General features: G+C 45.1%; 1 protein-coding gene across 2 annotated transcripts in view; it reads left to right on the top strand.

Annotated features, from left to right (window-relative positions):
- The window catches only part of LOC137521087 (calcium-activated chloride channel regulator 4A-like), a 73,506-nt gene that overhangs the window by 10,645 nt on the left and 35,548 nt on the right, over positions 1 to 27,313 (top strand). Inside the window, exons 2-6 of one of the 2 annotated variants that reach the window (XM_068239869.1) lie at positions 1,279 to 1,416; positions 3,609 to 3,759; positions 4,932 to 5,040; positions 6,574 to 6,751; positions 12,163 to 12,387. In XM_068239869.1, the coding sequence (XP_068095970.1) occupies positions 1,279 to 1,416; positions 3,609 to 3,759; positions 4,932 to 5,040; positions 6,574 to 6,751; positions 12,163 to 12,387 (801 nt within the window). The remainder of the gene's footprint in view (positions 1 to 1,278; positions 1,417 to 3,608; positions 3,760 to 4,931; positions 5,041 to 6,573; positions 6,752 to 12,162; positions 12,388 to 27,313) is intronic. The other variant, XM_068239870.1, reaches the window with a different exon arrangement.

Raw genomic sequence — 27,313 nt, 5'->3', positions numbered from 1 at the left:
GCTAAAGGGCCCAAAGTCCAATGAGTACCTTTAGGATTTCACAGGTCATTTTGAGAAATTTCGTTTCAAGACTACTCCTCACGGTTTAGGGCCCCTAAAATGCCAGGGCAGTATAGGAACCCCATAAATGACCCCATTTTAGAAAGAAGACACCCCAAGGTATTCCGTTAGGAGTATGGTGAGTTCATAGAAGATTTTATTTTTTGTCAAAAGTTAGCGGAAAATGACACTTTGTGAAAAAACACAATTAAAATCAATTTCCGCTAACTTGTGACAAAAAATAAAATCTTCTATGAACTCGCCATACTACTAACGGAATACCTTGGGGTGTCTTCTTTCTAAAATGGGGTCATTTGTGGGGTTCCTATCCTGCCCTGGCATTTTAGGGGCCCTAAACCGTGAGGAGTAGTCTTGAAACGAAATTTCTCAAAATGACCTGTGAAATCCTAAAGGTACTCATTGGACTTTGGGCCCTTTAGCGCAGTTAGGGTGCAAAAAAGTGCCACACATGTGGTATCGCCATACTCGGGAGAAGTAGTACAATGTGTTTTGGGGTGTATTTTTACACATACCCATCCTGGGGGGGGGAGAAATACCTCTGTAAATGGACAATTGTGTGTAAAAAAATCAAAAGATTGTCATTTACAGAAGTATTTCTCCCACCCAGCATGGGTATGTGTAAAAATACACCCTAAAACACATTATACTACTTCTCCCGAGTACGGCGATACCACATGTGTGGCACTTTTTTGCACCCTAACTGCACTAAGGGGACCAAAGTCCAATGAGTACCTTTAGGATTTCACAGGACCTTTTTGTTTCAAGACTACTCCTCACGGTTTAGGGCCCCTAAAATGCCAGGGCCGTATAGGAACCCCACTAATGACCCCATTTTAGAAAGAAGACACCCCAAGGTATTCCGTTAGGAGTATGGTGAGTTCATAGAAGTTTTTATTTTTTTGTCACAGGTGGCCATAACACCATTGATGAAGTGGTTAGTGATCTGTTATGTTAGAGCACTAATTTCTAACCTCTATTTTTTTTTTTTTGTAATGCTCGCAGTCAGAGTCATTTAGCTCAATCTCTTCCCCCTCCCCTATACACAGAAAGACCAGGCTGCTTGACAGAGCTCAGCAGCGTGTCTGTACATTATCTGTTAAAATAAATAAATAATCTTTCTGGGGGACAGTTATTTAAAGAGTGAACGTATCTTTATACATGTCCCTAATCTGATGTTATACCTAATGACATTGTAATATTTTCTATCTTTATTTGCAGAATATGGTGAAAGAAGCTACAAGCTACTTATTTGATGCTACGAAGAAAAGGCTCTATATACGCAGTGTTAAAATTTTAATTCCTCTTTCTTGGTCTGGAAATAATTATACAAGGCCTCAAACAGAAACATATGATAAGGTGAAGATGTAATTTATCTTAAATATATTAATGGGAGATTAGACTTGATCTATTTATATTAACAGAAAGAAATGACACTAGACCGCTATAAACCACCAGCCATTAAAGTGGAACTGCAACCTGGCATAAAATATAATAAAAAACTGTTTCTCAGTTCCTGATTGCCTACATAGTTATCCTACCTATATTAGGCCAAAAGGGGTGCTAACACAATGACAGCAGCCATTTGCTTATTTATGTCATCTCCTCGGCAACAACTTCATGTTCAGAGAGAGCATGAGAAGTGTGAAGAACAGAAGTAAACCTTCACAGTCAGCCAAGTAGAAAGCTTTCCTGCATCATTTACCTAGGAAACAGAAGCATCTCTACTCTGCTTCACATATACTGTATCTCCTCACATGTCCTGTTGGCTTAGTCACACAATAAGGCTCCAAGAAAGTAAAAGCAAAGTTTTTAACTTTTTCAACATGATTCTTCTTTAGGCAATATAAAATATTGGGGAGTGGAGAGTGAAAGAGCAGTTTTGACTGTAAAACTGTCAAATGCAATCTTGTGTCAGTTCTGCTTCTTGTTTTGTCTGAAATGACTTTAATCGAGACATCATGTAGAAGAAATTGATTAATTTTAATGTGAGGATCACATGTCACACCTTTTGTAATGTCAGGGAAATTAATTGAATATGGGGCACAATAGTAGGCTACTGAGCCCTATTACAGGAAATGCAAAATGTTTTGGCATGTTTAATTAGAGTGATATGGGATGTTACAAACATTAAGTTGTTTTTGTGCTCCAGCTGGTGAAGTTGTTTGACTGCCAAGTTTACCAAATGGTCCATTGCTTCCCGATTAGGAATGAAAAGAGTTGCAGCACTCAATGTAACATATAACCCACTTGATCTTCATCTGATTTTGGACTAAGCCTGCATTTGATTGCGCCTCTGTCACAGCTAGCTCTATACTGTACTTCTTCATGAAGTTCAATTCTCTGCAGCTGTTGATTTTCTGTCACTCGTCCCTTTTAGGAAAATAGATATGTTGGGATCAATTGATCGTTGGAAGAGTAGGTTTAAAGGGAACATGAGGTGATTGACATATGGAAGCTAACATATGTATTTCCTTTTAACAAATGCACATTGCCTGGCTTTCCTTTTGATCCACTCCCTCTAATACTTTTTAGGCATAGACCCTGAACAAGCATGCAGATCAGATGTTTCTGACAAAAGTCTGATAACATTAGCTGCATGCTTGTTTCAAGTGTGTGACTGAGCCACTACTTACCAGAAAGATCAGAAGGACTGCTGGGCAACTGGCATTGCTTGCAAGGAAATACATTTGTCAGCCTTTGTATGTCTGTCACCTAGGGCTCCTTTTAAGTGATTACATTTGTTGGAAGAATTACCCTATGTATGACCTCTTTAGCTAACTGCAAATTAAAATGGCAAGATCATTTTTAATCAATAACTATTTTTGTTTGTAAGTTTTGGAGCAGTACTGGTATGTTTTTATGAAGACAATTAAATATCCATTTAATTAAATAATCACAGGTTTGATTAAAGTCTGAATGGTTTTAATTAGTGATGATTATAATGTGCTAATTTCACAAAATTTCACTTATAATTTTACACTTACCTGTAATTACAATTTCAAAATTAACTTGGTTTTACGTAATCTATTCGTACATTTTGCTTGTTCTGTGAAATTACCAATGCTGCAGTTAAAATGGTTATTTTTTTTTTTAAAAGACCTTGTAGCTTTTTTTAATCAAATCGATTTAAAAAAAATCAACGATTTTTTTTTTTTTTTTAATTCAGTAAAATGGCATTTTGCTGCAGTACACTTTTATGTATACCAAGTTCAGAATACTTACTTTATATATTTTAAGGAAACAGACAGTGTGGTATCCGGCCTCCCAAGCCTCTTTAACCCCCTGTATGCAGGCTGGCATAGCCAAAACTCAGAATGCGTCATTTCAAATGTTAATACTAAATTATGATTATGAGGAATTCAAGCTCAACAATAATTCAAATTAAATAAAGTTGTGAAGAAGCTGCAAATGATTAGTCAAAATCTTTTTTTTTTGTTTTTTGTTTTGGCTTTTTTTTTTTTGAGCAACAAGCTAAAAATATGTGAATAATTGAAAAATAACAAATATTATTTTCCTGGATTGATATCTATCTCTTTTTCTAATTTTAGGCAGATATTAAAATTGATAATCCTTCTCAGAATTATGGAGATGATCCATACACCAAACAATATGGAGGATGTGGAGAACAAGGAGAGTACATACACTTTACTCCAAACTTCATCACCAATGACAGCCTGATCTCTGTTTATGGACCTCGAGGTAGGAATCCACATGTAATTGCTTACTGACAAAATACAGAGTTATATAGATTTCCCAGCAAGCTCATGGTGAACCAGCTTGTAGGAGGAAGACAAAAGCGGACACGAGAGCCACAATACCATATGATGTTATACTCACTTGGCTGTTACACTGATCTATACTAGTTATTGTTCCCGTTATTGCCTGATGAAGCGGGTTTGATCCTGCAAAACACGCTGCATTGTGGAGTCTAAAAATAAATGTCATTGTTAACTATTAAATAAACCGATTCGGTGTCCTCTTACTGGGGAGTTAAATCCACCACTACCTCCTTTTTTAAACGTTTTTTAGCTATTTTTTTTTTTGCTGTTATGGTGCCTCTGTTCAAACCTTGCTACATTCATGGTGAACTAGAACTCCTAGGAAATGTGCAAGGGTCTAAAAAGGACCAAAAAGCCTCCTTACATAAACATAATGACTTAACCTGATCAGATCAATAAGCTAAAACTTAAATTTTATTGGCCATCAAAGATTCAAAATCCCTTGGCTAGCTTTTAAAATCACTTGTGACAATTGCAATTAAATAGGCAAGGAGCGTTCACTTATAGAAAAAAAAATGAACCTCAACAATTAGCTGTTAGGCTAGGGTGAAAACTACTCGTAAAACAAATGCAAATAACACCACCTCATAAAAACTCAACATGTTTTGCCCCCTCAAATGGGAGAATTGGTCAGGAGTAAAAGTGCTAACAGTGCCAAGAGGGCAAGTGCCATGTGCAAGTTACATTAGGAAATATACATTTGGTAACATTTGGTCACACATATATAGCCTTTTGGTTATGATAGCAACTAAAGCCCAAATTATTAGTGAATGCCTACAGTAAAGTATATTTGGTAATCCATGAGACATTACAGTTGATTGAGGGATTTGTAAGTGATGCATAACCAATCATTCTCTGGGTAATTTACTTTTTTTTTTCTTTTTGGCACATGATAGTGAAGACATTTTTAAACATTTTTAGTTTCTGTTTTGTTTTTTTGTCATAAGCATATATTGATACTTTTATAAAATTCATGTTCACTTTGTTTAAAATTCCCATGCAGCAAATCACCCCATTGTATATGTTCTATGATATTATTTGCTGTGTGCAAAAAGTCTCTCTAAAATATTGCCAACATTTTGTCTTTTGCAGGTAGAGTGTTTGTGCACGAATGGGCTCACCTCCGCTGGGGTGTCTTTGATGAATACAGCTTGGATGACCCTTTTTATATTGCATCCAACCTCAAAGTTGAAGCCACAAGGTAGATTTCCAGCTGATACAATTATGAATGATAGGGAGTGTTGTGGGTCTTTTTTTATTCAATAACTACATTGCGTGTGGAGAAAATATCTAAAAGCTAATTCCATACTAAGCCTTGTTCTACTGTATGTCAGGAGTTCGAATCCTTTGCTGACTTCTAACATTTATAAGTGATAGACACCGGGTCTCTGCTCCTAAGTTCTTGGCCCTAAGTTCCTAAGTTCCAAATGCCCGAGGAATGACACAATCCCTCTCACTACAGAATACTTGCTGCAATAACCCCATTGTGTTAAAGCTGTGTTCAACAGGGAAACAGACATTTAATTCTGTGGCTGATCAACCCCAACAGGAGGATTTATTTCCATTCAAATAATATAGATGCCTGACTGCCCTACTGAGCCTGTTTCTAATACCCCTAGTCATAAACCCTTAACAAGCATGCAGATCAGGTGCTCTGACTGAAGTCTAAATGGATTAGCTGCATGCTTGTTTCAGGTGTGGGATTCAGATACTAGTGCAGCCAGAGATCAGTATAGCTGTGAGGCAACTGGTATTGTTTAAAGTGATAAAAATATGCAGCCAACATATCCCTCTCAGTTCAGGTTAATCATCTGAAAATTAACAGCAAGTTAATGCGCTGTGGTACAAAGAATGTAGATGTGCATGAAAAAAAGGCGCAAGGAAAAAAGGCACGGCTTGATAACAAATTGTTGCAGCTTGATAACGAAATCAAATTAATGAAAAAGTTTGCTTTCAAGTGGGCGCAAAGTGAAACTGAAAAGATGTTAAAGATAAATACTGTTTTAAAACAAACGGGAAATCAAAACGAAAATATATTTACTTTAAAAACCATTACATAATTCAAGAATACAGCTTAATCTAACCCAACTCTCACACAGAACCCTCCCCTGATGGTGCATAACCCTAACCACCCCCTGGTGTTGTCTAACCCTAACCCCCCTGGTGGTGCCAAACCCTAACCACTCCCCAGTGGTGCCTAACCCTAACCCCCCTGGTGGTGCCAAACCCTAACCACTCCCCAGTGGTGCCTAACCCTAACCCCCCTGGTGGTGCCAAACCCTAACCACTCCCCAGTGGTGCCTAACCCTAACCCCCCTGGTGGTGCCAAACCCTAACCACTCCCCAGTGGTGCCTAACCCTAACCACCCCCACCCCCCACAACTTATGCAGATTTTACACATATATAATGTAATAAGTGACAAACAACTAAAGCCATATGCAATTTACTTTTCCTCCTAAGTTTTCTCCTAGGAGATAATGTTTCATCTTTATTTAAAATAACTTTTCAGCACTTTGTAATTGAAAAGTACCAAAAAGTATTTAAAGTATTTTCTTGCTTGCTGGTGTTTGAAAAGACATTTTATTGACAAGTTTGAAAATATCACTTTGGAGAAAACTCAGGAGATAAAGTTAATTGCATATGGCCCCAGGAGTGTTCTATGCTTTTTTTCCTAAGCTGAAAATTGATAAGTATGCACAATTTAATTATCTTTTTCAATTTTCTCTGATCCAGATGTTCTGCTGACATTTTTGGTCTCCCAAGAATAACGAGGTGCACCGGAAATTCCTGTACAGTTACTCCATGCAATTTTGACTCCAACACTGGTCTTTATGAAAAGGGTTGTGTTTTTGTGCCAGACCAGAGCCAGTTTGTCACAGAGTCCATAATGTTCATGCAGGCATTACCTGATGTGAGTACATTTATTTAAAGAGCTGGAAACACTATACTGTACATTAATATGCTCTGAGGACAACTTTGAACATAAAGAAAGGCATAGGTATACCAGATGAAGTAGAAGAATGATGTCTACTTGATATTGATCATTTACTACCAGGTCTGTTGCTCCACTCAATATTCAGTTTTCAGAAGAGATCTGCTCTAATACGCTTCTCTACTCCACAGCTGCTAGTTTTGTTATGGAGTTGCAGAGTTGCATCAGAATCAAATGAATGATGGCTCATGTATCATGGTCAGTATAGCACAGGTTAGATTTTATTGTTGTCTGAGTGAGGAGGTGAATTTTAAAGGTTTCAAGGGCTACAGTGAGAAATGGGACATGGGAGTTACATCCAAAGAAGAGGAGCGTCTCATGAGAAGTCCTGCATGCAATAGTGTAGGTGGGTGATTACGGTAAGAATTATCTAAATGACTATGTCCAAAGTGGCTAATCTGGTATTTGGAAAATAGCAAAATAGCGTATAGACCAGCCATGGGCAAACGTGGCCCTCCAGCTGTTAAGGAACTACAAGTCCCACAATACATTGCAGGAGTTTGACAGGCACAGTCACGACTCATAAAGGCAAATGCATTGTGGGACTTGTAGTTCCGTAACAGCTGGAGGGCCAAGTTTGCCCATGCCTGGTATAGACTGTTAAACGGCTGGCTAAACCAACTTTAGTGTCCTACTGGGCTTCGATTCAAAATATAATCACAGATGTTCTAATAAGAAAGGTGTCTGAGAAGCACAAACAGAAAACTAAATAAGAGGTCAGCAATAAAAAAAAGTTAGAAAATACATTAAAATGATAAAAGCATAAAGTTTTGCAGACAGAGAATGCAGCCATGAAATTAAAAGACGTTTACTCCTTGGAAAGAAAGCAATTACAAACTTGGACCGTGTAATAAAAGCAAATATGTCACCTTGACAACAAAGTTTTCTATAGTCAAAGCCATGATTTTTCCAGTTGTAATGTATGGTTTTGAGAGTTGGACCATAAGGAAGGCTTAGCGCTGAAGAATTGACACCTTCGAATTTTGTCGCTGGAGAAGACTTTTGAGAGGCCCTTGGACTGCAGGAAGATCCAATCAGTCAGTCGTTAAAGAAATTAACCATGACTGTTCATTGGAAGGAGCAATGCTGAAGTTGAAATACTTTGGACACACAATGAGAAGGCCAAACTCATTGGAGAAGACCCTGATTTGGGGAAAGATTGAGGGCAAAAGGAAGAGGGGACGGTAGAGAATGAGATGGCTATATAGTATCATGGAAGCAACAAACATGAGCTAGGACAAGTTTTGAGAGGCAGTATAGGATAGAGGGGCCTGGTGTGCTGTGGGGTCCATGGGGTTGCAAAGAGTCAGACTTTGGACACACAATGAGAAGGCCAAACTCATTGGAGAAGACCCTGATTTGGGGAAAGATTGAGGGCAAAAGGAAGAGGGGACGGTAGAGAATGAGATGGCTATATAGTATCATGGAAGCAACAAACATGAGCTAGGACAAGTTTTGAGAGGCAGTATAGGATAGAGGGGCCTGGTGTGCTGTGGGGTCCATGGGGTTGCAAAGAGTCAGACTTTGGACACACAATGAGAAGGCCAAACTCATTGGAGAAGACCCTGATTTGGGGAAAGATTGAGGGCAAAAGGAAGAGGGGACGGTAGAGAATGAGATGGCTTTATAGTATCATGGAAGCAACAAACATGAGCTAGGACAAGTTTTGAGAGGCAGTATAGGATAGAGGGGCCTGGTGTGCTGTGGGGTCCATGGGATTGCAAAGAGTCAGACATGGCTGAACAGGGACTGAATAACAACACAAGTTTTACTGATAAAAGGATAAAATGAACAGCGGCATGACACAGCCAACATACCTTGAAAAAGTCTGGAAATAGAAAATATACAAGCAGCACACCATTTAATAGTAAGCAGCAATTTGATGCAATTGGTGTAATTGCACTCTCGCTAGGTTGTACAGTTTGAAATTTACAGAAACAGATGGCAGATATATGTTTCTAATTTAGGGCTAGAAGATAAAATGATATTCTCCGGGCTAGTGACCGGTACAGAAATGGACAGGCAGAAGAACTTGAGGAATAAAATGAGAGGTGAAAATTCAATGTAGAGCACACAGCACATTGTTGAATTAGACAAGCTGGAATATGATGAGTGTATGTAGTTACCGTATTTTTCGGACCATAAGACGCACCTAAGTTAAGAGGACAAGAATCAGGGGAAAAAAAATATACTAAACCTGGTGCGTCCATGGTGCAGGGGAGTCTTTGGACCTTCTGCCCCCAAGCTGTTTCTGATGAACCAATAAATTATGCAGTTCTAATACATATATAACCTGATATCATTAACCATTATAGCAGCAATGGTAATGATAAAAGATGAAGTCTGGGCAGTGAAAAATAAAATCCGTAGTGCTCTAAAGTGCTCTAAGTCTAAGAGACAGGTGTCAGAGAAGATGAAGATTACAAGGCAAATAGCACAATTAGCACCAATTGTCCCTCAAATAGATTTCTGTGCAGGGCAACCAGAGGAACCATGAGCAAAAGACCCCAGTGAGGAGAGGAAGCAGAGGAGCAACATGTTCAGAAGTGAGCTTACTGGCGGAGGAGGAGACCAAACTCCTGCACCGCGATCATGCCTCAGAGGAACCCTGACCAAAGACCCCAGTGAGGAGGGAAGCAGAGGTGCAATGTGGGTGAAAGACAGCTTACCAGGAAGAGAGAAGGCTCAATGTTTACAATGCGATCTTTCCTTGCTGTTAACGAGCGGCTTCTTCCTGACACGCCCCCCACCTGTATTGGCTGCCGGCCCTGCAGTACATGGTGATTGGCCAAGACGGGACTTCTTGATCATACCCGCGGTGGTGTCAGGGCTATAGCCATAGGCTCATACATCGCCGGGGCGGGACCTTGAAGTCCCATCTCGGCCAATTACCATGTACTGCAGGGCCGGCAGCCAATACAGGCAGGGGGCGTGCCAGGAAGAAGCCGCTCGTTAGCGGCGAGTTACGATTGCATTGTAAACATTGAGCCTTCTCTCTTCCCGGTAAGCTGTCTTTCGCCCACATTGCACCTCTGCTTCCTCTCCTCACTGGGGCTTTTGCTCACTGTTCCTCTGGTCGCCCTGCACTGAAATCCTTTTTAGGGGGATGATTGGCATTATTGCTATCATCTGATCTTTTTTGACAAGCGTCTCTTATTTACAGCACTGGGATTTTATTTTTCATCGCTTGAAGGCATGCAGTACCCGTGGACACACCACGGGCATTGCACTCCGGGAGGCTGGGAATGAGTTGCAAACATACATTCGGACCATAAGACGCAGTGACTCCCCCCCCCCCCCTGTTTTGGGGGAGAAAAAGTGCGTCTTATGGTCCGAAAAATACGGTAGATATTACGGTAATACTAATACATCTTAGACAATAAATAATTGGAAAGCAAAAATAATACCTTAATGTTGTAGCAAGTGATGTAAAACAGTAAACCATGACTTTAAGCATTACTGTGCTTTTTCACTTATTTGATATCTAGAAATATCTTATGATGTTACTGAAAATAAAGCAATTCAAAAACAAGTTAAGGCCCGGTGCACACCAAAACCCGCTAGCAGATCTGCAAAATGCTAGCAGATTTTTAAACGCTTTTTTAAATTTTTCTGAGGCATTTTGCTAGCGTTTTACGGATTGCTACTGCGGATTTCAGAGTAGTACATTTCATATATTGTTACAGTAAAGCTATTACTGAACAGCTTCTGTAACAAAAACGCCTGGCAAACCGCTCTGATCTGCCATTTTTCAGAGCGGTTTGCGTTTTTCCTATACTTCGCAATCCAAAAAATGCCTCACCCCGGGAGGATTCGTTTCTGCAAAACGCCTCCCGCTGTGGTGTGCACACCCCCATTGAAATGCATTACCCTAGCGTATCCGCAGCCGCAAGCTGCTACAAAAACGCTCAGAAAGCCGCTCGGTGTGCCCCAGCCCTAACAGAGTCAATTGTAAAAAAAATTATGCTGGCCTCTAATGTTTCAAAGTAGTGCTAGGGACTTACATAGTACAGTCCTGGCCAAAAGTTTTGGGAATGTCAAAAATATTGGAATTAGAAAAGTTGGTGCTTAAGTTTTTATAATAGCAATTTGCATATACTCCAGAATATTATGAAGAGTGTTCAGATGAATTGCATAGTCCTTCTTTGCCATGAAAATTATCTGAATCCCCCCAAAAACCTTTCCAGTGCATTTCATTGCTGTCATTTAAGGACCTGCTGAGATAATTTCAGTAATCGTCTTGTTAACTCAGGTGAGGATTTTGATGAGCACAAGGCTGGAGATCATTATGTCAGGCTGATTGGGTTAGAATGGCAGACTTGACATGTTAAAAAGGAGGGTGATGCTTGAAATCATTGATCTTCCATTGTTAACCATGGTGACCAGCCACGAAACACATGCAGCCATCATTGCTACTAAGATTGCACCTAAATCAACAATTTATAGGATCATCAAGAACTTCAAGGATGGAGGTTCAATTTTTGTTAAGAAGGCTTCAGGGCGCCCAAGAAAGTCCAGCAAACGCCAGGATTCAGCTGCGATAAAGAAGATTCAGCTGCGGGATCGGAGTGCAACCAGTACAGAGGTTGCTCAGGAATGGCAGCAGGCAGGTGTGAGTGCATCTGCACGCACAGTGAGGCGAAGACTTTTGGAAGATTTGGAAGATGGCCTGGTGTCAAGTAGGGCAGCAAAGAAGCCACTTCTCTCCCAAAGACAATCAGGGACAGATTGATCTTTTGCAGAAAGTATGGTGAATGGACTGCTGAGGACTGGGGCAAAGTCATATTTTCCGATGAAGCCCCTTTCCGATTGTTTGGGGCATCTGGAAAAAGGCAAAAGTAATAACTAAGTGGCTCAGGGACCAAAATGTTGAAATTTTGGGTCCATGGCCTGGAAACTCCGCAGATCTTAATCCAATTGAGAACTTGTGGTCATTCCTCAGGAGGCGGGTAGACCAACAAAAAACAACTTATTCTGAGAAACTCAAAGAAGTGATTATGAAATAATGGGTTGCTATCAGTCAGGATTTAGCCCTGAAGTTGATTGATAGCATACCCAGTCGAATTGCAGAGGTCCTGAAAAAGAAGGGCCAACACTGCAAATACTGACTCTTTGCATAAATCTCATGTAATTGTCAATAAAAGCCTTTGAAACGTATGAAGTGGTTATAATTATATTTCAGTGCATCACATAAACAACTGAAACAAAGATCTAAAAGCAGTTTAGCAGAAAATTTTGTGAAAACTAATATTTTTGACCTTAAAACTTTTGGCCAGGACTGTATATTTATATTGTTACTTTTAGTTAATGCTATACACTTTCTCTTTAAGGTGACTGAGTTCTGTGATGCAAGCAATCATAATATCGAGGCCCCAAACCCTCAAAACCGAATCTGTAATTATCGCAGTACATGGGATGTGATTATGGATTCCAGCGATATAAGCTCCAGTCCTTCACAACCATCGCTTACTATTCCTGAGCCGACCTTCACACTGCTGCAGTATTCAGAGAGGGTGCTGACTCTGGTGCTCGATGTGTCAGGAAGCATGGGCTGGGTAAGTGTTTTCTACAAGGGAGGTCCAGTCATACAGCATACTAGTATGTTCAGGGCCGGATTTGTACTTTTTACCGCCCAAAGCCACTGTCACCAGCCGCCCTCCTCCAGTATAGGTAGTGAGATGACCCCTCCCCTTCCCTTTAGTATAGGTAGCCTGATGAACCCCCAGTATAGGTAACCAGATGACCCCTCCCCCCTTTCCCTCCAGTATAGGCAGCCAGATGACTCCCTTAATCCTTCCTACCCCCCCCCCCCCTTCCTTTTCAGTATAGGTAGCCAGATCACCTTCACAGCGCAGCTGCCATCAGTGTCACTCATTTCTCCTTTTGTTTCTAGCGCAGAAGCTTCCTCTTCCTTTCCGTTTCCAATGCTGCCCAAGTCCATAGTTGCCGGCCACAATGCAAATGTGCACACAGAGCAACGTGGCTGCTGCAAAGGTGGCTAGCAGCAGAGTACCACAGTCAGGCGCTCGCCTGATCTCCCTGGATTGCAGCATTTGCAAGTTTGCAAACACTACACCAGTTTATCCTGCTGCTTTGGTGCCCTTGCTTCTTTGGTGCCCTAGACAATGGCCTAGATGGCTTTGGCCTAAATCTAGCCCTGAGTATGTTGGTGCATAGAACCCTAGCTATTGCAGGATATAAAAATGTCACAGTTTTGTTTTCTTTTTTTTTTGTATGGTAATGTAATGTAAGTAATGGGAAAAGTGATATTTGCTCAGTGCGACCAATTCCAGTTGCCATGTGCAATTTTACCAGGGTTTCATGAATAAACCCACTGACAAAAACTATTCATGTAACTTTACAGTACATAATATTATCATATGTATGTTGCACTGCCATATATTTAACCACTTGAGGACCCACCCTTTACCCCCCCTTAAGGACCAGCATTGAATTATGTGATCTGTGCTGGGTGGGCTCTACAGCCCCCAGCACAGATCAAACACCAGGCAGAGAGATCAGATCACCCCCCTTTTTTCCCCACTAGGGGGATGATGTGCTGGGGGGGTCCGATCTCTCCTGCCTGCGTGTGGCTGGCGGGGGGGGCACCTCAAAGCCCCCCTCCGCGGCGAAATTCCGCTTCCCCCCTCTCCTACCTGGCCCCCTGGTGATCGGGGCTGCACAGAACGCTATCCGTCCTGTGCAGCCTGTGACAGGACGTCCCCTGTCACATGGCGGCGATCCCCGGCCGCTGATTGGCCGGGGATCGCCGATCTGCCTTACGGTGCTGCTGCGCAGCAGCGCGGTACAATGTAAACAAAGCGGATTATTTCCGCTTGTGGTTACATTTAGCCTGCGAGCCGCCATCGGCGGCCCGCAGGCTATTCACGGAGCCCCCCGCCGTGATTTGACAGGAAGCAGCCGCTCGCGCGAGCGGCTGCTTCCTGATTAATCAGCCTGCAGCTGGCGATGCAGTACTGCGTCGCTGGTCCTGCAGCTGCCACTTTGCCGACGCACGGTATAAGCGTGCGGTCGGCAAGTGGTTAAAGTAAAACATTTTGGAACAAGCATGTTAGAAAGTCGGGGGTGTAGCAGTAGCCATAGCAGTCATAGCAGCAGCTAAGGGACCCAAGACTGGCTGTGGACATGGCCTGTCCATAACCTGATATGTACAAATTATCCAGCACTCCAAATGGATTTTCTAAAGCACAATGGCTTTGAAGAGAAACTCCGACCAAGAATTGAACTGTATCCCAATCAGTAGCTGATACCCCCTTTTACATGAAAAATCTATTCCTTTTCACAAACAGACCATCAGGGGGCGCTGTATGACTGATATTGTGGTGAAACCCCTCCCACAAGAAACTTTGAGGACCGTGGTACTCCTGGCAGTTTCCTGTCTGTGAACCTTGTTGCACTGTGGGAAATAGCTGTTTCCAACTGTTTCCAACTGCCAAAAAAAGCATGCAGCAGCTACATTACCTGCCAACAGTAAAAATGTCACCATGTAATAAATGTCAGAATGTAAATCAGGGATTTACAATGGGCAAACACTGACTAAATCGTTTATACATAATTATTGTAAAAATGACAGCAACAAAAGCACAACCTTTCAGTCACGCCACCTTTTTCTAGTGCTCCATAACCTGCCCTTTTTGTGCTCTCTTCACCCTGCGACTGGCCGCTGTTGCCCTCATATTGAGCCATAGAGCACAGGGAGAGAGCTCAAGATGTGTGCAGTGTGAAGTCTGAGGCAGGGAACACACTTGTCTTTCAGTTTTCTGCGCGCGTTTTCCTGCATACTTTTTCTACACACCAAGGGCTTGATTCACAAAGCGGTGCTAACCTACTTAGCACGTCTAAAGTCTTTAGACGCGCTAACCAGGGTGCTAAGTAGATTAGCACCGGATTTCTCAATCAGATCGCGCGCAAAGTTTTAGGCTTTACTGGGCACTTCGCGCGGAGCGCCCTGCGCAGTACGCACGTAAAGTTTTATGCGCATAAAGTTTTGCGCGCGTAAAGTTTTATGGGCGAAAAGCTTGTTTAGACGTGCTAAGGGGGTTTTCACAGTCGTGCTAACAGTTAGCACCGCTTTGTGAATCAAGCCCCAAGTGTGTTTCTATGCAGGAAAGCGCGCGCATTTTTTCACAGCAGCTGATGTAGTTGATAGAGAAAACTAACAAAATGTGCAGAATCAGGATGCAGAATGTCATTTTTTTTCTGCCCGCGAACAACATATTAAGTTTGTACTAGCCCATTGATTAACATGAGTTCTCAGTTTTTCTGTGCAGAAAACGCGCACCAAAACAGACAAGTGTGTTCTCTGCCTGAAACAACTGTTGGGTTCTCACAGATGCAGAGCCTGCAGGGGAGCTGTGTTGCATATTGAACCGTTTCTCCTAAACACTATAATTGAATTGTGTGAAGCTTCTTATTTGCAGGAAGTGATATAATTGGTCAGAAGATCCTGCAGGAGAGGTATTGGTATTTATTTTATCTGCTTCATGCACCTGTGGTAATGCGGTAAGATTGCCTTGCACAGAGAGTGCAAGCCCTTACACATACCTCCCAACATTGGAAGATGTGAAAGAGGGACACTTAAGCCACGCCCCCTGTTCGGCCTTAAACCACACCCCTGCTTTTGCAGGAGGGTGACAATGGGAGGAATGAGTTTGCGGAGGAGGGTGCCAGTGGGTGGGAGAGGGTGACACTGGGTGGAAAGGGGGTGCCAGTGGGTGGGGGAGGAAGGTGCCAGTGGGTAGGAGGAGGGTGTTAGTGGAAAGTGGAGGGTGTCAGTGGGCAGAGAGGAGGGTGCTAGTGAGCATGGAGGAGGGTGAACCTGGGTGGGGAGGAGGGTGCCAGTGGGTAGGAGGAGGGTACCTGTGGGTGGAAAGGAGAGTGACACTGGGTGGGAAGGAGGGTGCCAGTGGGTAGGAGGAGGGTGTCAGTGGGTAGGAGAAGGGTGTCAGTGGGTAGGAGAAGGGTGACACTGGGTGGGGAGGAGGGTGCCAGTGGGTGGAAAGGAGGGTGCCACTGGGTTCAGGAGAAAGGTGCCAGTGGGTAGGAGGAGGGTGACACTGGGTGGGGAGGAGGAGGGTGTCAGTTAGCAAAGAAGAGAGTGCCAGTTGGTGGGGAGGAGGGTGCCAGTGGGTGGGGAGGAGGGTGCTAGTGGGTGGGGAGGAGGGTGTCAGTGGGTAGAAGGTTGACGCTGGGTGGGGAGGAGGGTACCTGTGGGTGGAAAGGAGGGTGACACTGGGTGGGGAGGAGGGTGCCAGTGGGTAGGAGGAGGGTGTCAGTGGGTAGGAGAAGGGTGTCAGTGGGTGGGGAGGAGAGTACCTGTGGGTGAAAAGGAGGGTGCTACTGGGTGGGGGAGAAAGGTGCCAGTGGGTAGGAGGAGGGTGTCAGTGGGTAGGAGGAGGGTGCCAGTCAGCAAAGAAGAGGGTGCCAGTGGGTGGGGAGGAGGGTGCCAGTGGGTAGGAGGAGGGTGCCAGTCAGCAAAGAGGGTGCCAGTGGGTGGGGAGGAGGGTGCTAGTGGGTGGGGAGGAGGGTGTCAGTGGGTAGGAGGAGGGTGCCAGTCAGCAAAGAGGGTGCCAGTGGGGGGGGGGGAGGAGGGTGCCAGCGGGTGGGGAGCAGGGGGTCAGTGGGTAGGAGGAGGGGGTCAGTGGGTAGGAGGAGGGTGCCAGTCAGCAAAGAGGGTGCCAGCAGGTGGGGAGCAGGGTGTCAGTGGGTAGGAGGAGGGTGTCAGTGGGTAGGAGGAGGGTGCCAGTCAGCAAAGAAGAGGGTGCCAGTGGGTGGGGAGGAGGGTGCCAGTGGGTAGGAGGAGGGTGCCAGTCAGCAAAGAGGGTGCCAGTGGGTGGGGAGGAGGGTGCTAGTGGGTGGAGAGGAGGGTGTCAGTGGGTAGGAGGAGGGTGCCAGTCAGCAAAGAGGGTGCCAGTGAGTGGGGAGGAGGGTGCCAGCGGGTGGGGAGCAGGGGGTCAGTGGGTAGGAGGAGGGTGTCAGTGGGTAGGAGGAGGGTGCCAGTCAGCAAAGAGGGTGCCAGCAGGTGGGGAGCAGGGTGTCAGTGGGTAGGAGGAGGGTGTCAGTGGGTAGGAGGAGGGTGCCAGTCAGCAAAGAAGAGGGTGCCAGTGGGTGGGGAGGAGGGTGCCAGCGGGTGGGGAGCAGGGTGTCAGTGGGTAGGAGGAGGGTGCAAGTCAGCAAAGAGGGTGCCAGTGGGTTGGGGAGGGTGCCAGTGGGTGGGGAGGAGAGTGCCAGTGGGTGGGGAGGAGGGTGCTGGTGGTTAGGGGGGTCGTCAGTGGAGGGGGGGGGGGAGAATGCCCGTGGGTGAGGAGGAAGGTGCCCCTGTGTGGGGGAGGAGATTGCCCTGGGCAGAGAACAAAGAAGAGATGACAGAAATGATCGAGGCGCCAGCCGCGCTAATAAGGGATGCGGGAGCCTGCTTTATTCCTCCCTCCCTTCCTCTGAATGCCCCCACCTGCTGTGAATGTGTCCCCCCCTCCCGTAGGCAGTGTGTGCGGAGCAGAGCAGAGCAGTAGGTCTTCTTACCGGAATCCATGCGCACCAGCAACTAGTCTCCTGCTTCCTGTGACGTCATGGTAAACAGGAAGCAGGAGACTAGTTGCCGGTGCGCATGGATTGCGGTAAGAGGACCTACCGCTCCGCACACACTGCCTACAGGGGGGAGGGGGGGACACATTCACAGCAGGTGGGGGCACTCAGAGGAAGGAAGGGAGCAATAAAGCCGGCTCCTGCATCCCTTATTAGCGCGGCTGGCACCTCGATCATTTCTGTCATCTCTTCTCTCCCCAGCCGGCCGGGACTTAAGGGGGGCTTCCCGGGATAGTGGGAGAGCCCCCCCAAATCGGGAGAATCCCGATCAATCCGGGACGGTTGGGGGGCATGCCTTACATCTGTCCACAGCAGGGGCGGACTGACAACTCATGGGGCCCCCGGGCAATAGGAGATTATGGGGCCCCCATACCAGTGTTTCCCACCTTTCACGTTATATTTTTACAGACTAAGATATAATAATTTACTGACAACAGTAAATATGTTATATTGTGATATTTTATACTGATAAAAACACCTGTGCCGCGCCAAAAATGGGTGTGGTCACACAACAGAATGTGGGCGTGGTCATGGGTGGGGCAACATATACATGACCTTAGCAGTGGTGTAAAAGGTCTGCCGGGGAAGTTTGAACTCTGCCATAGTGTTTCCCCCCAAAATACATGTAGTCTGACAGCATTTTACCAAAAACCCATGCAATTTGGCAGAGGTTCCTCCAAAATACAGATAATATGGCAGTCGTTCCCCCAAAACAGACGTTATCTGGCAGCAGCGGTTCCCCCAAATACACATAATTTGGCAGCGGCTCCCCAAAATATGCGTAATCTGGCAGCGGATCACCAAAAATACATGTAGCAGCAGTGGTTCCCCCAAAATACACAGAATCTGGAAGCAGCAGTTCCCCCATTATACACAATCTGGCAGCAGTTCCCCAAAAATACACATAATCTGACAGCTGTTTCTCAAAATACACTTAATCTGGCAGCAGCAATTCCCCAAAATAGTTAATCTGGCAGCAGTTCCCCCAAAATAGGTGCCCCCAGTATAGGTAACCAGGTAAAAAGGTATCCCCAGTGGAAGTAACCAGGTCTATAGGTTTTCCCAGTGCAGGTATCCAGGTCTATAGGTGTCCCCAGTATAAGTAGCCTAGTCTACAGGAGTCCCCAGAATAGATAACCAGGTCTATAGATGTCCCCATTTAAGATAGCCAGGTCTATAGATGTCCCCATTTAAGATAGCCAGGTCTATAGATGTCCCCAGTTAAGATAGCCAGGTCTAGAGGTGTCCCCAGTATAGGTAGCCAGGTCTACAGGTGTCTCCAGAATAGGTAGCCAGGCCTATAGGTGTCCCCAGTACAGATAGCCAGGTCTATAGGTGTCCCCAGTACAGATAGCCAGGTTTATAGGTGTCTCCTGTATAGATAGCCAGGTCTTTAGGTGTCCCCAGTATATGTAGGCAGGTGTATAGGTGTCCCCAGTATAGCCAGGTCTATAGGTGTCCCCAGTATATACAGCCAGGTGTATAGGTGCCCCCAGTATATGTAGCTAGGTGTTTAAGTGCCCCCAGTATATGTAGTCAGGTGTATAAGTGCCCCCAGTATATGCAGCCAGGTGTATAGGTCTCCCCAGTATATGCAGACAGGTGTATAGGTGTCCCCAGTATAGCCAGGTCTATAGGTGCCCCCAGTATATGTAGCTAGGTCTATAAGTGCACCCAGTATATGTAGTCAGGTGTATAAGTGCCCCCAGTATATGCAGCCAGGTGTATAGGTCTCCCCAGTATATGCAGCCAGGTGTATAGGTCTCCCCAGTATAGCCAGGTCTATAGGTGCCCTCAGTATATGTAGCTAGGTCTATAAGTGCCCCCAGTGTATGCAGCCAGGTGTATAGGTCTCCCCAGTATAGCCAGGTCTATAGGTGCCCCCAGTATATGTAGCTAGGTCTATAAGTGCCCCCAGTATATGTAGTCAGGTGTATAAGTGCACCCAGTATATGCAGCCAGGTGTATAGGTCTCCCCAGTATATGCAGCCAGGTGTATAGGTCTCCCCAGTATATGCAGCCAGGTGTATAGGTCTCCCCAGTATATGCAGCCAGGTGTATAGGTCTCCCCAGTATAGCCAGGTCTATAGGTGCACCCAGTATATGTAGCTAGGTCTATAAGTGCCCCCAGTATATGTAGTCAGGTGTATAAGTGCCCCCAGTATATGCAGCCAGGTGTATAGGTCTCCCCAGTATATGCAGCCAGGGGTATAGGTCTCCCCAGTATATGCAGCCAGGTGTATAGGTCTCCCCAGTATAGCCAGGTCTATAGGTGCCCCCAGTATATGTAGCTAGGTCTATAAGTGCCCCCAGTATATGTAGTCAGGTGTATAAGTGCCCCCAGTATACGTAGTCAGGTGTATAAGTGCCCCCAGTATATGCAGCCAGGTATATAGGTCTCCCCAGTATATGCAGCCAGGTGTATAGGTCTCCCCAGTATAGCCAGGTCTATAGGTGCCCCCAGTATATGTAGCTAGGTCTATAAGTGCCCCCAGTATATGTAGTCAGGTGTATAAGTGCCCCCAGTATACGTAGTCAGGTGTATAAGTGCCCCAGTATATGCAGCCAGGTGTATAGGTCTCCCCAGTATATGCAGCCAGGTGTATAGGTCTTCCCAGTATATGCAGCCAGGTGTATAGGTCTCCCCAGTATAGCCAGGTCTATAGGTGCCCTCAGTATATGCAGCTAGGTCTATAAGTGCCCCCAGTATATGCAGCCAGGCTTGTAGGTGTCTTCAGGAGGGGAGACAGCCAGTGAAGGAGGGCGATGCAGCGGAGAAGGGGGGAAGTTTCCCCCCCCCCCTTCCCTCACCTTGGGGCCCCCCTTCCTGGCTCTCCCCTCCAGAATCTGCAAAGTGTCGCACAGCGCATAGCGGCTGACAGCGAGCGGAGAGTTACCGATGTACAGCCACCGGAGGGAGCGCTGATCTGTGTGCCGCTAGTCTTAAGAAGCCCAGACTAGACTAGTGGCACATAGATCAGCGCTCTCTCCGGTGGCTGTACAGCGGTAAGTCTCCGCCCGCTGTCAGCCACTACTCGCTGTGCGAGACCGACACTTTACAGATTCTGGAGGGGAGAGCCAGGAAGGGGGGCCCCAAGGTGAGGGAAGGGGGGGGAACTTCCCCCCTTCTTCGCTGCTATGCAAATCGCCCTCCTTCACTGGCTGTCTCCCCTCCTGCTCAGGGTTCTCTGGTTGCCCCCCCCCCCCTGACCACGGGCCCTCGGGCCGTGCCCGAGTGCCCTAATGGTCAGTCCGCCCCTGGTCCACAGTACTGTGCGTGACGAAATTAGCACGACTCGTGGTGTTGAAGTAGTGTCACCATTGCTACCGTAATGTGTTTTACTAACGAGTGTTACCATTATCAAAGCGCATTACCCCAGCAACTGTCATGCTACACTAGTGCAATGAGTCACGCTAATAGCGTAACTTATGGTACTGTGGGTGGAAGTAAGGGTAATATTGCCATGCGCTGCCTGTGCATGGCAATATTACCCCAGGTACCTGAATGAATCCCATGGTCTCCTGCACAGTTATCCTGCAGTCTTTGCATTTGTAGGGGACCAGCTCAGCCTCATTGCGCTTTATACACAGTGAGTTGTATGAGTACACATTGCCAAAGCCATTCATAACCATTGGTGTTGGTGTTATTGATATAGCTGTGTTTAACCTAATGCGGACCGACGCAGTTTAAATCTACATCGGGCCGGTGGCGCTGCGGTTCTGACCGGACGTAAACTCTGCATCCCATTCACCGCGCGCCCCCGCCTGTTCCCGCCGCCATGTGCTACCCTGCCGCCTCTATGACGGCAGAGCACTGTGAGCCAGGCAGGAGCCATTTTCATTGGCTCCTGGCCCTGTCATTACTGTAAGCCAATCCCATTGGCTTACATTGAGTGACAGGGTCAGGAGCAAATGAAAGCGGCTCCTGACCGACGCACATTACTCCGCCGTCATAGAGACGGCAGAGAGAGCAGCCTGTGGACGGGGACAGAGCGGCGTGACCGGCAGGAGCGACGGATTATTGCGGCGATTCGTCGGTATGTGCGTTTTAGCGTACCAGCAGCCTCTGGTCCTTAAGGGGGCAGAGGCTGCTGGTATCGAAGTGGTTAATGTTTTGGCCCCATTAATATTATTGTTGTGGGGCTCCATTAAAGTGAACCTGAACTCAGAACTTCCTCTCTGCTCTAAAAGCAACAGCATAATAACTTAAGAAAAACATTTCTTTGTTACAGCTGATACAAAGCCTAAAATAAATCTCCATTGTTTCTACTTCCTGCTTTCATGGAAGCAGACATATTGTTAATATTCCATGCTTTCAAATAAGCTTATCTGCCTTATCTGCTTAGGTAGTCATGTGACACAAGGGAGAGATCAAGTTATAACTTGTGATTAGACACAGATGAGATGGAATTAGACAGGCTAAATGCTTTAAATACATACAGGGCGCATTTCTCTGTTTTCCTTCTGTCCTGTGCAAGAGCTCAGGTCCACTTTCAGTGTAGCTACAGTATGTCATTGGACATACTGTGAATAGGAAGAATATTTGTTAAATTATACCTTTTATTTTATTTTACATTATTTTGTCTTTTTAAAGCTATGAGCAGTGAAGCTTTTCAGTGCTATGTAACTAGTAGTGCTGCTGTTTGTTTTTATAACTTAAAGGGACACTTAAGTCAAACAAAAAAAATGAGTTTTACTCACCTGGGGTTTCCAATAGCCCGCTGCAGCTGTCCGGTGCCCTCGCCATCTCCCTCCGATCCTCCTGGCCCCGCCGGCAGCAACTTCCTGTTTCGGTGACAGGAGCTGACAGGCTGGGGACGCGAGTGATTCTTCGTGTTCCTGGCCACAATAGCGCCATCTATGCTGCTATAGCATATATCATATACCATATAGCAGCAAAGAGGGTGCTAATGTGTCTGGGAATGCGAAGAATCACTTGCGTCCCCAGCCTGTCAGCTCCTGTCACCGAAACAGGAAGTGGCTGCTGGCGGGGCCAGGAGGATCGGAGGGAGACAGCAAGGGCACCGGACAGCTGCAGGGGGCTATTGGAAGCCCTAGGTGAATAAAACTTATTTTTTTTGTTTGACTTAAGTGTCCCTTTAATGTTAGATTTCTCCCAAACATCACAAATTCAAGTCTTAACCCTAGAACCAAATATTTGTAATGTTCACATACACAAATTCAGCAGGCAATCCCAATACACACAGAGCCACTCAGTAAGCAATTAGTGGTCCAAGCCAAGCAGGGTCATGGCATCCTAGGTGGGAGAAAACACAAACGGCCTCTATTCCAATTACCTTAGTCAACATCCCCCTTTTCTTTTTTTTTTTCACTTACTTTCTCTTCTTTTTCTCCCACCCTCCTCATCTTGCCCACTTTTCATTTTGGCCCTGTTCCTCCTCCCTTCTTCCGCTCCCTCCCCATCTCTTTTCCTTTCTACTCTTGATATTTTTTTTGATATGCATTGAGCGACATGTTCATGCAGCTATGGAAATCTTCTTGGCCTTCAGGGTGGCCTAGTGGGGAGGTCTTCCTACAATTCAAAACTTGATTGACATTGTTTGCTACATACTACAGTACCCATATATCTAAGTCCAACCATTTTATTACACATAAAGCCAAAATAAACTATGTCCAGGCACAAAGCAACACTATGGTATTGCACACATATACCAAAGAGCTGAACAAGCTCTAATTTATGTCATCAAGACAGCCATTTGTTCTTTGCAGCATGGTGTTTAAATCTGTCTGCCATGCAAGTGGGGTGCCATGTGGTGCTCTTTAACCCACAAACAAACCCAATAGATTCACTGAAAAATGCGGTGTGAACAGATCCATCCACACATCCATTTGGCGATCTGTAAAATGGACAAAAAAGTGTCAGTTTTTTGGCTCTAGTGTGAATCAAGCATTAATGAGTTTTTGAGGGGCAGACCAGTGTGTTTTTTTTTTTTTAAATAAACATCACATTTAAAGGTCTTTTTCTCAGATAATTTGAGCTCTAACTGGTGTCATTTTAGCAACTGTAAAATGGTTTGAAATGCCTACTGTTAAAGGGATACTGTAGGGGGGTCGGGGGAAAATGAGCTGAACTTACCCGGGGCTTCTAATGGTCCCCCGCAGACATCCTGTGTTGGCGCAGCCACTCACCGATGCTCCGGCCCCTCCTCCAGTTCACTTCTGGAATTTCTGACTTTAAAGTCAGAAAACCGCTGCGCCTGCACGCCCATGTCCATCGCTCCCGATGATGTCACCAGGAGTGTACTGCGCAGACACAGACCATACTGGGCCTGCACTGTGCGCTCTTGATGACATCAGCGGGATCGAGGACACGTGGTTTTCAGACTTTAAAGTCATAAATTCCAGAAGTGAACTGGAGGAGGGGCCGGAGCATCGGTGAGTGGCTGCGCCAACACAGGATGTCTGCGGGGGACCGTTAGAAGCCCCGGGTAAGTTCAACTCATTTTCCCCTGACCCCCCTACAGTATCCCTTTAAATTTCTTGCACCTATTCCTAGGTACAATAACAATATTTTAAAATAGAACCCTAGATTTTGTTTTTATATAGTAATAGAAGTATTAAAAGAAGAACCTTGTCTACCCTGCTTTTAATACCAGGAAAGAGGAAATTGCTAGGCACATCACTGTGAAACAGACAGAACTGCATGACTTTTACTGACCCAAATAAGCTTTCAGTCACTGAGAATAATGCATCACTACCATGTTTCTCTAGGGGTTAGTTTAAATTATTATTGTACCCAGGAAAAAGTTTAATAGTAAGAGTTTTAAACTAACTTAACCACTTCACCACTGAGGGGTGTTTCCTCCTATGGACCAGAACAGTTTCACCTTTCAGCGTGCCTCCAATTCATACACCATTAACTTTATCACTACTTATCACAGCAAAATGATCTACAGTATATCTTGTTTTTTTGCCACCAATTAGGCTTTCTTTGGGTGGTATGTTTTGCTAAGAATGATTTTATTCTAAATGCATTTTAACGGAAATAATAAGAAAAAAAAATGGGGAAAAAAGACATTTTGTTCTCAGTTTTCAGCCATTATAGTTTTAAAATTAAACATGCTACCATGAATAAAAGCTACACATTTTATTTCCCCATTTGTCCTGGTTATTACAACATTTAGAATACAACCCTAGCACAATGTGTGGTGATAATATTTCTATTTCAAAATATAGTTTTTCCACTATGCATGCATCAATAATTCAAAGCCCTTATTTGTAAAAATAACAGTAATATGCCATCATGACATACATATTAAAAAATTTGAGTCCCTGAGTTAACAATTTATGTATTTTTTTATAAAAAAAAATTATATATATATATATATATATATATATATATATATATATCATTACAAAAATACATAAATAGTTATCTCAGGGACTCAATTTTTTTTAATATGTATGGAAAAAATATATTTATATATAACTATGGTAGAGTGGAGGAGGTAAGGGTTTAATTTTAATGGGGAATTAATGTATAATGTATGTAGGGTGTAATTTTACAATTTGGCCACTAGATGTCTCCCCAGAGTTTATTCTTGTGTTCTTCTAACAGTACACAGAAAATTAAGTGTGTGCATTCACTTTCGCTTTATGAATGACCACGACATCTCATTAATGCTGGTGGAAATTGATCACATGCACTTTGATCGGTGAATGTGTTTCCATCCACTGATCGGCAGTCTATTACTCTGCCACCGAGAGTGTGTATGTGGGGGATACGGAGGGGCGATCAGGGGGGATTGTGTGGCCGGTGCGCACCACACATTAGAATGTGAAGACTCATACCTATGCCCCTGTGCGGGAACTGAAGTTCTGCGGGGCATAGCTATACCGTCGCAAATGACAAGTTGCTAAATGACAACTGATCCTTTGTCTTTAATACTTTTAGCCATAGACCCTGACCAAGCATATACAGATCAGATGTTTCTGACATTGGCCTCAATTCACGGAGCATTATCAAACGTTTATCAAACACTTTATCAAACGTTTGGTAATTTACCTCATGGGTAAAATCTCATTTTAAATTCACTAAGGTGTTATATATTTATCAAATGTTTTACCGATAAAACGTTCAACAAATATATAACACCTTAGTGAATTCAAAATGAGATTTTACCCATGAGGTAAATTATCAAACGTTTGATAAAGTGTTTGATAAACGTTTGATAATGCTCCGTGAATTGAGGCCATTATTGTCAGATCTGACAACATTAGCTGCATGCTTGTTTCTGGTGTTATTCATTCAGACAGAACCTACTGCAACCAAATAGACTAACAGGTCTACCAGGCAACTGGTATTGTTAAAAAGGAAATACAAATGACAACATCCATATACTTCTAACTTCAGTTGTCCTTTAAAATTTCTTAGAGGGACAAATGGCTTTCAGCCATGCGAGATCGAGTAGTAACAGGTCTGTGATGCCCTTAGATGTCCGGGGCTGCACGAGCGCTACACTGAACGGATCAGCGCGTGTCTAACCTTTGCTGACAGGTGCAGGTAACCCGCTGAACCCCGTTTGTGATAAGGATCTGGAATTGCAATTGTTTCCCATGAATGAGATGATAAAAGAGACTCTGTATTAAAAAAAAATGCTCCTGGGTGTACTCACCTCGGGAGGGCGATGCCTCTGGATCTTATCGAGGCTTCCCCGTCCTCCTCCATCCTGCGGTGGTCTCTGTCTGCCCGTCAGAAGGCACAGCCGACAATTTGTCAGGCTGTTCAATATTTACCTTCCCTGGCTCCAGCGGGTGGCGCTGTTGCGGCTCTCCGCTTGGAAATAGACGGAAATTGTTGATCCTAGTCGGGTCCGCTCTAGAGACTTGCACCTGCGAAGTAGAGTAGACCAGACTGTGATCGGCTAGTTCCACCTATTCCGGAGCCGAGAGCCGCTGTTGCGTCTGTGCTGGAGCTTGGAAGGTAAATATTTAGATCCCCGCTGTTTGGGGAGCTGTATCACCACCGCAGTGGGATAGAGGAGGACAGGGCCGGATTTAGGGAAAGGCACCCAAGGCTGGTTCCTAGGGCGCCAGAATGTTTGGGGCGGGTGGGGAGCCGCCTGTGCCATTTCCTATCCCCACGTTGCTACAGACCGTTCGGCAGCTCCATCCTCAGCCGCCCGCTGTGCACACTGCTGCCTGTCCGTGTGTGTTTGCAGCCAGTGGGCGGCTACAGAGAGGAGTCTGGGGACAAGAGTGGCAGCGCTGTTACAGTGGCCAGTCTGCAGGGAGGGACAGCAGCTGCACCTGCACCGCACGGAGGTCTCTCACGCCGCTGGGGCTACACAGATAGCAAGTCGGAAACCCCCAGGGCTCAGGCGGAGAGATCTCCGTGCACAAATCAGCAGGGCCACACAGCAGCTGTTTGTCCCTTCTCACCTCCTCTTCCGAGGCCTACAGGAAAGCAGTGGGGAGGAAGACAGTGCTCAGTAGAGATGGGAAGTTCGGATCTTTTCAATGATCCGGATGATTCGAATCGGATCATTGCAAAGATCCGGATCTTTGATCCAAATCTCGGATCATTTTACTACTGAAGCATTCGGGGGTGAAATGACTAGCAGGACAGGAGAAGGGGAGGGGGGTGGACACACAGAGAAGGGGAGAAGATGGACAGAGGGCAGGGAGTGGACAGAGAAGGGAGGAGGGACAAGCAGAGAGCAGAAATGTTTGCTTGCACACAATACCCACATGCTGCAATCATATGCTTTACATGTATTTCACCTATATGCTCATCTGTGTACTTTGAATGCAAACGTCGCACAGTGAAAGAAAGCATACCCAAAGCATTCCCAGAAGATAAGTGCAGCTGTTTAGAGCGAGTGCAGGAGGATCATATTGCCCGGTGTAGTGAAA

This window comes from Hyperolius riggenbachi, chromosome 6 (genome assembly GCF_040937935.1).
Source record: "Hyperolius riggenbachi isolate aHypRig1 chromosome 6, aHypRig1.pri, whole genome shotgun sequence".
NCBI lineage: Eukaryota > Metazoa > Chordata > Amphibia > Anura > Hyperoliidae > Hyperolius > Hyperolius riggenbachi.
Note: the sequence above shows the minus strand (reverse complement) of the source record. Positions and strands in the feature narration are given on the sequence as shown.